At 40.7% G+C, this 11,216-nt stretch overlaps 1 protein-coding gene across 1 annotated transcript in view; it reads right to left on the bottom strand.

Annotated features, from left to right (window-relative positions):
- Nucleotides 1–11,216, bottom strand: part of frmd3 (FERM domain containing 3) — a 190,354-nt gene that overhangs the window by 54,209 nt on the left and 124,929 nt on the right. Inside the window, exons 8-9 of the mRNA XM_020531677.2 lie at nucleotides 10,902–10,990; nucleotides 7,707–7,770 (exon numbers count right to left, since the gene is read on the bottom strand). Coding sequence (XP_020387266.2) covers nucleotides 7,707–7,770; nucleotides 10,902–10,990 — 153 coding nt within the window. The remainder of the gene's footprint in view (nucleotides 1–7,706; nucleotides 7,771–10,901; nucleotides 10,991–11,216) is intronic.

Here is an 11,216-nt window from a genome sequence, read left to right as displayed (position 1 = left end):
GGCCGAAATGTCAGCTTTCCTGCTCCTCTGATGCTGCTTGGCCTGCTGTGTTCATCCAGCTCTACACCTTGTTATCTCTTAACCTAGTCAATCTCTCTTCATATGTCAGTCCTGCCATCCCCGGAATTAGCCTGGTAAACTTTCACTGCATTCCTTGAAAGCAAGAGCATCCTTCCTCAGAAAAGGTGACCAAAACTGCATACAAGATTCTAGGTGTGACCTCACCAAGGCCCTATATAACTGCAACACATCCCTGCTCCTGTACTTGAAACCTCTCAGTGAAAGCCAACATAAACGTGAGTGCAATAACTTTAGAGACTGATTCCAAGCTTCCATTTTTTACCCACCCCATACCCAGTCTGTTAACGACATGGGTTGCTTTTAGTACAGTTATCCATTCTCATGTACAACCTAAACCAATTATCACATTATATGGGTTGTATTCTGCACAGCTAACCCATTTTCTCACTTTTAGCTCTCATTATCCCTTATTCTGTTTTTCTTCTGTCCTGGCCTGATATCCATTATCTCTGTTTACCTACCCATTTCGTATATCACTCTTTCTCTGGGCTCCATCACCTCCTATTTGCTCACCTCTCCCTTTCAAACCCTCTCCCCACTTCAGCTACAGCTTATGCAAGTACCAGTTTTTCCTAGCTACAAACAGTTCTGATGAAGAGTCAGCAGACTAGAAGCATTAATTGTACTTTCTTCCCACAGATGCTGCCAGTGTTGCTGAGTTTCTCCAGCAAAATCTGGTTTTGTTTCAGATTGCCAGCATCTGCAGTTCTTTTTTTTATTTTAAGCCAATGACAACAACTTGCATGCATACTATTAAAAAAAACCAGCATGTTTCAAGGACTGTGTGTGCAATACATATGCATAGACTGATGGAAATAACAAACTCCAGGAGCGCGAGAACAAGTATGCATTTGGTACATGATAATATATGCAATTTTTTGAATAAAAAAAGGAGGGATGCTTGGATTGAAATGCTGCCAAGTACAAATGTCCCTCCTAGATTGCCAGTCATATGGCCTCTACCTCTACATCTTCAACAATTGACTTATCTGCCACAAACTTTGATATGTAGGTGAGGAAACTATCTGATACAATTTCACAGTAAATTGTTTGGTTTATGCAATACTTTTAAGATTTGAAAAAGTATCAAATGTAATTCCTTATTCAAGCAACGTAATCATGAGAAGACTGCAAGGGAAGTCCTAATGTCACTCACCATGCATGTCAGATCATGACTATCACTTTCTCAGACTAGTTAAAATGACAGTGGCAAAAATGGCAGTGGGAATTCCACATGCAAGGACAGCCTCCCATTGATTCTTCAGACTATCCATTCCTGGTACTCATTTTTAAAGGGACTTAAATTCTAGTTTTATTTTGTTAGTTCATTATTAGCACCTCTGCATCAATACTAATCTAAAACTGGTTATCAAGAATCGCAACAAAGCAGTCCCAGGCAAATTTCCTTCCCCCTTTGGTCTCAACTCACTCATCCTCTTGACAGGATGCAAAGATGGAGTAATTGGTGGGTGCAAACATGTAAGATCCTGTTAAATACTCATTGAATAGAACAGTACAATCCCCATTTTAAAGGATTCTATTACAACTGCAGGAAACAACTACACATCTTCTAAAAATGCTGCCCATTACAAAATTATTTTTAAATAGTATTGTTCCACAAGCTACAAAATAATGTGTTAAAGAAATGAGAATTCTAGTCATCAAAGTACAAAATGACTACAATATGAATCATTGCATTGACAGATTGTGGATTATGGGCTAACGGCTAAGAGTGTGTAGAGTTCATTATTTATAGCAACTGTCAGTGCTAATTGTCACCAATAAAACTAGTTCACCCATCTAATGAAATACAGAATTAAATTGACAGATGAGACACTCTGCATAATCAGAAAATGTATTAATGCCGCTGTATAATAATACTCTGCATAAGCAGAGAGTAAAAGTCACAAGTGAAATCAATTCTTGTTGAAGTTATGGGTACTGATTAAGGACATTGAATTTATTATCAGAAGCCAATATGCTGCATTAGCTATATTTATTATCAAAATGATCATATAGCTGCAGATTACATGCAAGTAGATTTCAGGAAAACACTGAAAATCTCTTTAATGTTAGCTATATTCTAATTCTATTGTTGCTTTATAAACTCTACACACAGGAATCCCCAAAGTTTCAGCAAAGAAGAGGAAAGAAATTAATGAGGTAAGAGAAAAGAGAAAATGACAGTAGATTAGCAAAAAACAGAAACAAATTATGATTGCTTCTATAAATATGTAAATAAGAGCTTGGTAAAAATAAGCTTTGGTCCACTAGAGGCAGAGAGAGGTGAATTTTTAATAGAGAATAAGTAAATTGCAGAGATATTAACCAAATATTTAGGCCTGAATTTTTGCTGAGCCAGATGACTTGGAACCTCTAAAAATGGCAGCTGGGTCCCATTTCCAGATTCCGGACTCCATTCCCAGGGATTCCAATTTCGCCAGAGTTATCCAAGTGCAGGCTGGTTTCATGGCATGAGCAGGTATCTCGTCCCCCTACCTTGGTGGGTCCAGTGTGGAGACAGGCATGGCCGACTCTTCTACAATTTTCATGCAGTTGGGCCAGCTTCTAAAGGAGTTAATGGATCATGGCACCTCAAAGATTTAAGCTCAAAATGCTCACTTGTGTCCCCAAGCCATGTTATGACCTTCCCCCTATTACTCATTATGGCTTCTCACGTCGTCATGCAACCTAGGTCCTCTTCACTCAAATTTCTCCCCATATTAAGCTACAGCACTTCCATGCCCACTATACCATATACAGAAGTACTGAACCAAACAGCAGCAATGAAATGTGTGAGACAAGCTTTTTGTAAAAAGTCACTCGTTCATTACTTTCCACAGTATCAATAGCAGAACCTCCAAGCACTTGTAACCTTGTGTAAGTAACAAATATTATTTAAATGGAGAGAGACTGCAAAAATCAGCCACACAGAGAAGATAAGAGTCCTCATGCATGAATGACAAAAAGTTAGCACCCGAGTTTAGTTTGTCATAGGAAAGGCAATTGGAATGTTGATCTTTATTTCAAAGAGAATGCTATACAAAAATAGGAAAGTTGTTAAAACTATACAAGAACCTAGTCATACGACACCTTGAATACTGTGAACAGTTTTGGTCCCCTTATTGAAGGAAATATATACTGACATGGGTGGCAGTCCAGAGAAGGTTGGGCGTGGAGGGATTTTCTTAAAAGGAGTTTTATCAAATTGGGCTTGTACTCACTGGAGTTTAGTAGAATGAGAGGAGATCTTATTAAAACATATGGATTTCTTAGGGGATTTGACAGGTACATGTGGAGAGGTTGTTTCCCTTTGTGGGAAAGTCTAGGACCAGACAGCACAATCTCAGTTACGAAGAAGAATTTCTCTATCAGAGGATGGCGAATCTGTGGAATTCTTTACTGAAGACGGCTGTTGAGGCTACGTCAAGTATACTCAAGGCTAAAACAGATCTTTAATCAGCAAGAAAATCAAGGGCTATGTGGAAAAGGTAGGAAAATGAAGCTGAAGACTATCAGATCAAGCCACTATACAATGTATAGAAGCAATGAACCCTGTAGCAATAATAGGATGTGTAAAGAAAGTTTTATTTAATAAAAACAATTCATTCACTGCTTTCTACTTTCTGCAAGCCAATAAAAGGGTCTCAATCATCCAGACACCCTAGTATCAATACCAGAAGTGAGGCTTGGCTGAGAGCCCAAATAATCATTAGAGTGCTAAAATAGGGGAGACCCAAAGAAAACACTGCTTGATTAACAGCTCTGGCTTTCTGTTCCATCTTGTCAATTGTGTAATATTTATTCAGACCATATGACCAGACCAAGGAGTAGAAGTAGGTCATTCAGCTCAGCCAGTCTGTTCTGTGATTCTAGATGTTCATCTTCTCAATGCCATTTTCCTACACCATCTCCATATCCCCAATGTCAATAATCACCAGAAACCTATCAATTTCTGTCCTGAATCTACTCAATGATCCAGTTTTCATAGCCCTCTACAGTAGAGCACTGGTTCCCAACCTTTACAGCATGAAGGCACAAGCTGCATAACCAAGTGGATTTCCCGTCTCCTAAACATGCATGGTGACAAACTTCAACAGATGCTGCCTTCAAAAATAGATACCGAGGCTCCAGAGGAGATCGGTAGCACAAATAAAGATTTTGCAGCACAATTCTCACCTTGGTGGCTGGTTAAAAACAACTGCATTAGAGAATGCCAAGGATTCACCATTCTCGGAGAGAAGAAATTCCTCCTCCTCAGACTTAAAAGAGGTCAATGGTGACAGGATGTGATGGGAGAGGGCTGGAGTTCCTTTTTGTTTTTATTATAACCAAAAAGGAGAAATTCAACAGCACTGATAAAGACAGCCCACAACAACAGCAAGTGCTCCATTTGCTGTCTTCAACCTCTTTCCCAGGTTGGCTGCCCTGACTGCAGACTACTTCCACCCTCCAGGAACAAAGCCACTTTCTCCTGAAGCGAAGGCACAAAGCCGGGAATTCACCTAACTCCCATTAACCACCTCAAAGATGAAAACTCATTCTTTTGTGTCTATTGCATGATGAATCGAGGGTCTAGAATTAATGAGCTTAAAGAAGTCAGTGTAAAAAAACTTGAGTGGATAAATTAATGAACGTCAGTGGCAACCAATCCCATGGACCTGAAGATCTGTATCCTATGATTCAAAGCAAAAACGTCACAACCAAAAAACTGGATACATTGCTTTTGATCTTTCAGAATTTTTTAGGTTTTAGAAGAATTTCCAAGAATTGGAAGGCAGCAAACATAACCCTATTATTTACAAATGAGTGAAGACAGGAAACGGGGTTCAGTACGTCAGTGAATGTAACATCATTACTGGGACAATTCAATTTCAAATAAACTTTGGCACTCAGAAAATTGGAATATAATTAAGCAGTCAACATCAATTTATGAGCAATAAATTTAATTTGACAAATCTGAGGAGAGTTTTTTGAAGATGTATCTAGCAGGGTGGATAAAAGAGAATCAGTGGATGTAATGTATTCAGATTTTCGAAAGCAAACTTTAATAAGAGTTCATTAGACTGATTTTTGGGTGGGGGAATTTGTCTAATGAGGCGAAATTGAGGAGACTAGGTCTATATTCGCTCGACTTTAGAAGACTGAGAAATGGTTTAACTAAAACAAATATAATTAAAAACAGCTTGACAGGATAGATTCTGAGAAAATGCACCCTGTGACAGAGGCATTTAAAACACAAGGGGCAAAATTGTTATGTCTGAGATGGAGTTCTTACCATTAGAAGCAAAAACAGGATGGCTCCATTAGCCAGCAGCAGGAAATACAAACGCATTTTGCTAGCAGTAGCCATGTATTAAGTGGGGTGGCCCACACCAAGAACTGCTGACCAAATCAAAGGACCTCAGTTCAGTAGCCCCACCACTGGTTATGGTCATTGCTGGGGATACACCTGAAAGGATAAGGGCATAACAAAAGCTGCTGCCCTCAAGGAGGAGTAAATGAGTTTGGTATTGTTGAGAGGACAGAATGTGTCCTTCCCACAGGGGTGACCAATGCTGCTGGTGCCCTTCTGTGAAGCAAAGAATTTCCAAGAACAGGAGATCTCTCCCCGCTCAGAGTCCCCTCAAACCCCATGAAGCTAGGAAAGTGCCATTTTAAATGGCTCAGTTGGGGTAAGTGGCTTGTCTGCTGGCTTTCTGCTGCTGGCAAAATGTCACAGCAGTAGGAAAACATCAGGTATACCACACGATGCCTTCCTAAGCATTTTGCCAGCCTTCCTGCTTTCCAACCTACCCCAAGGGGCTGATGAAACTCAGTCTCAGAATAAGCATTGCTCATTTAGCCCCGAGATGAAAAGAAATTTCTTCATTCAAAGGCTTGTGAACTTTTGGAACTCTCTTCCCAGTGAGCTGTGGCTATTCAGTTAGTGAATATCAAGACAGGTACATAGATATTTGTATTTTAGGGGAGGCAAAAGATCTGAGGAGAGTGCAGGCAACCAGAATTAGTTTTTAACATTAGCCACAAGCTTGCTGAATGTCAAACTACACAAAGGGCTCACTGGTCTACTCCTGCTTTTATTGCATTATTGGGATATTATGGGGCCTATGACAGGTATTCAATGAGAACACATAAAATAGGGCAATGACCAACCTATTGCCTTCCTGCCTATCCCTGAACCTTTCCTATAAAAATAAAGGTAGGAAAATACCAAAATCAGCACCTTCTGTGCCATCTTTAAAATGATAATTAACAGCAATTGAATTTCATAATAAAACGTACTTAATATTATGCTGCGTACATAATATGGTTGGCATGGGAAGATGAGTGGGTAGGTCTTTTTTTTAAAATTAGACTACTGAAAGATAAGGAGGAACGAGGCATATATACTTCAGGGGGTGCTTATGCGCATCAGCAGCACCCCCAAAGATGTTACCACACAACTCCCACACCCACCCCCCACTCCCTGCTTTTGTCACTTTTCACCTCATCGCTCCTGTCCGTAGCCATAAATCAGATTAGCCAGCAGATCACGAGGATAATATTTTCTTCCACTGAGGGGTGGAAGTCACATTCTCAACTAAGGCTACCTGCGTATGTTATTGGTACAGGATGACTTGTGTAATATGCATCAACTGACATCCAGCATTTCTTTCAGGGTTGGATGTTGTGAAACTAGAAAGGATTCAGAAATAAATTATGAGGATGTTGCCAGGGTGGAGAGTTTGAGCTACAGAGAGGCTGAATTGCTGGGGCTATTTTCCCTGAAGCGTCGGAGGTTTATATAGTCATGAGGGGCATGGATAAGGTAAATAGGCAAGGTCTTTTCCCCCGGCGCAGGGGAATCCAAAACAACAGGGCATTGGTTTAAGGTGAGACGTGAAAGATATAAGAGACACCCAAGGGGCAACTTTTTCACGCAGAGGGTGGTGCATGCATGAAATGAGCTGCCAGACAAAGTCGTGGAGGCTGGTACGATTAACAACACTTAAAAGGCATCTGGGCCAAACGGTGGCAAATAGAACTGGATTTATATAGGATAGCTGGTTGGCATGGACGAGTTGGACTGAAGGGTCTGTTTTCGTGCTGTATACCTTATTGACTCTGAGCTGGGGAAGGGAGCAGTACACTTTCCCCACCACCAGCCCTACTTTATAAAATGTAACTGTGTAAGACTTTATTGTCTGATATTGTTTCTAATTAAGAAAGATTATGCGATTGTGACAGAAAGTTGTTCTGCCTCTCGTAGCTGTGGTTTGTTCGACAGTATTGGTGATTAAGCAGCTCATCGACAGCTTTAAGTGTGAACATGAGAATGAATGCAGGTACACACTGCATGGTGTCAGTTTCTGCCTGGTGAAGTCACATTTCTGAAACATAGCTGACTGGGAAATACTGACATGCATTTAAAGGTTTAGTGCACAGAAAGTAGCCGAATTTAACAACTGTTCCTGACGGAGAGAAAACATGCCTATATATTCACACTCAAAATGTTATTTGCAGTGTATGCTAGGAGAGGGATGTGCACAGGCCATGTTTGTTAGTCAGTGCTGGCTTTTAGATCTTTATCATTTCTTTCTGTCTTTTCTATGTTATTGTGCACTGACAATATAATATCTAACCTCTTTCTGAATACCATGAACATAAAATGTCTTCCCATCGAATTTCAATTTGCTGACATCAGACCTGGAAAAAGAGAGAAAAAAAAAACTCATGAGGGGCATGAAAACAATGTAAAATTAATCAAATAAGTCACTCCCTACACATGGGAAGTGTGACAATATGATCAGTTTATTAGAAATATCAGCAGGTACTTAGAAGCTGAAAAAGAATATAGAAATAAGAGTAGGCTATTCACCACTTTCAGTCTGTTCAGTCCTTCGATTAACTTAGGTTGGATCGCTACCTTAATTCCATCTACACAGCCAGATACTATAAGTGTCAATACACGATCAAACAAACAAAAATCTATCAATCTCAGTTTTGAAATTTTCAATTAACCTAGCCACATCAGCTTTTGAAAAACAGTTGTAGATTTTCTCCATTTTTTGTGTGCAAACTATTATGATCCCTGAACTTAAATTTAAGATGATGGCCATTTGTTCTCTACCAGTAAATCAATTTCTCTCTCCCGTCTTCATCGAAGAGCACCTTAGTTCTGATATCCTTTTATTTCAGGACCCAGTTCCTATGGTCCCCAATGACAATCTTATCCTGTCTGAGTTCAATGGCCACGCAATCATTTACTACCAGTTTCCCAGGTCTGGAAACAGGCAGGGGGCAGTTAAAATTGGTCAACTTGCTGCTGTCCATCTTAGATGAGCACGCTGTTTGCTTCGGTGCTCAGGAACTAAAAGTGAGATCAACATTTCAAAAGTAGGAGAATCAGAGACCGCTTTGTGGAGCGCCTACGCTCAGTTTGCGACAAACGACAACACCTCCCAGTCGTGAACAACATGTCCAACATGGACCGCCTCCAGTGTCACAACAATGCCACCCGGAAACTGGAGGAACAGCACCTCATATTCCGCCTTGGAACCCTACAACCCAATGGTCTTAATGTGGGCTTTACGAGCTTCAAAATCTCCCCACCTCCGACCTCATCCCAAGACCAGCACCCCCTCTTGTCCCTGCCTCCTTGACCTGTCCGTCTTCCCTCCCACCTACCTGCTCCACTATCCACCTTCTATCACCCCCTCACCCTCTCTCTAGAAGGACCACCTTCTAGAGGTTTCTTGACAGCTGCACCAATTTACCAGTTAGCAGAAACAATGGGGGCACTTCACCCATCATGCCTGCCTAAGATAATCTGTGAACAAATTGCAAGGAACAATCCAGTCAGCACGGACTTCGAGACCTTTCCTCCTGCCCTGCACACTTTGTACCAATGGAAAGCCCAATTCTTATCATCAGAGTCCACTTTTGGACTACTGTGTGCAATTCTGGCCACCCTGCTATGGGAAAGATGTTGTGAAACTTGAACGGGTTCAGAAAAGATTTACGAGGATGCTGCCAGGGTTGGAGGGCCTGAGCTAATGGGAGAGGCTGAATAGGCTGGGGCTATTTTCCCTGGAGCATTGGAGGCTGAGGAGTGACCTTAGAGGTTTATAAAAGCATGAGGGGCATGGATAGGGTGAATAGCCAAGGTCTTTTCCCTGGGGTGGGGGATTCCAAAACTAAAGGGTATAGGTTTAAGGTAAGAGGGGAAAGATTTAAAAAGGGACCCAATGGGCATCTTTTTCATGCAGAGGGTGGTGCATGTATGGAATGAACTGCCAGAGGAAGTCGTGGAGACTGGCACAATTACAACATTTAAAAGTCATCTGGATGGGTACATGAATAGGAAGGGTTGAGGGGGATTTGGGCCAAATGCTGGCAAATGGGACTAGACTTATAGAGGATATCTGGTCAGCATAGACAAGTTGTACAGTTCTATGAATCTATGACTCTGTCATCTAGCCACCACCAATCCCACCATATTCAATAGCTTGCAGGAGGTTCACTCCTGAGATTTCTTCTTGTTGATGCAATCGTATGCATTGACACTGAAGCAAGAAATGGATACCATTACTACACACCATTTGCTCTGCCCACAATTATGCTTCATCTACAGTCTACTGACATTGCCCTTCCCTCAATGGGCCAACTTCCTCCCTCTATCCAGCACAATTTCCAAATCTAGGGGCAAGGCATCAGATTTGGGAAGAGGCAGTAAATCAAAGAATAGAAACAAGACAAGATAGAATGGCATTAATATGGGAAATGATAAAGACAGTAACAGAATGAATGAATTTGTAGATAAAACAAGAGGTTAGCAGAATAACAGAGACAAAACTAAAGGCTCTGTATCTGAATTCATATAACATTCAAAATATTACAGATGAAGTGCAATCTGACAGCCATTAGAGAGACATGCTGCAAGTGATGCGGACTAAGACCTGAATATTAAAAGGTATATCACTTTTTAGAAAGAACCCTCAACTGCAATCCTGAGCCTTTAACCCTGCAAATCCTTGCACCTTCCTTTTCTTTCCCTTCCTTAGTCAGTAACCACTGTCCCATTTATCTTAATCCACCATCTCCCTTTTTCTCTCTTGCCCTTGGTCAGCCATACCCTCTTCCTGTTAGGCTGTCACCTCCCTCCCCCCATTGGATAGCCATGTCCCATTGCTTTTTGACTGCCTCAAACTGATCTCAATAATTGCCTGCTGTTGGATGTTGCTCCCCACAGAATTAAAAGCAGCTGATGTTCACTCCAACAATTAGACTGCCTTCTTGCTGGCTACTTGCATGCAGTCATGAATCTGAAGGCATGTATATCTCATTCACAGATAACTCAACTGAATTGAGATACAATTAATTCTAGCAAGATTGCTATTTAATGAGCATGGATGACATGGCACTGCAATTTGTAGTCAAAATTCTGAGAACCCTTAATCCCCTAGTGTTATTCCAAAGTGAGGACAGTGATTTTTGGGCTTCCATAAAGATGCCCAAGCTTCCTGCTTCCAGGATTTTGCCTATCAACTATGCATCTCATTGTAGATGACACATGATGTGCTAAGCTTCTCCAGACTTATTGTTTTTAAATTGGTTATGATGTCTTCTGAATTCCTTGATTTAAAAAAAAACAGGTTATGGCTTCGAGATCAGTTATTATATCACAGTTTAAACATCACATGGTATAAACCACAATTACACATCAAAGCCAATTTTAATGCATCTCATCAGTATCAAACACAGCACAATGTCAGTCAGATACATGCTGTTTGCATTTAAATGTACATAAAATGCAAGATGAACATGAGCAAGTTTACCATTTTAGGAGATGAATCCTTTTATTCCCTTGGAACACAACAAAACCTGTGGCAGTGAATCCAATGAAAGTTGTAGCTCCTGAAGAATCCTTAAAATAAAAAGATAAACATTTAGAATGTTTATGCACTGCAGCCTAGAAATAGGCTTGTCAATTCTTAACATTTTTGTGGCACATATTTTAGCTTAGATGGTTTATAAATATTATATTGGAATCTTCCCAATTATACCATCCTGATCAAACAGCCATTCAATGAAGATGGAGAGAGAGAGAGAGAGAGAGAGAGAGAGAGAGAGAGAGAGAGAGAGAGAGAGAG

This window comes from Rhincodon typus, chromosome 3 (assembly GCF_021869965.1).
Source record: "Rhincodon typus isolate 14 chromosome 3, sRhiTyp1.1, whole genome shotgun sequence".
Classification (NCBI taxonomy): Eukaryota; Metazoa; Chordata; class Chondrichthyes; order Orectolobiformes; family Rhincodontidae; genus Rhincodon; species Rhincodon typus.
Note: the sequence above shows the minus strand (reverse complement) of the source record. Positions and strands in the feature narration are given on the sequence as shown.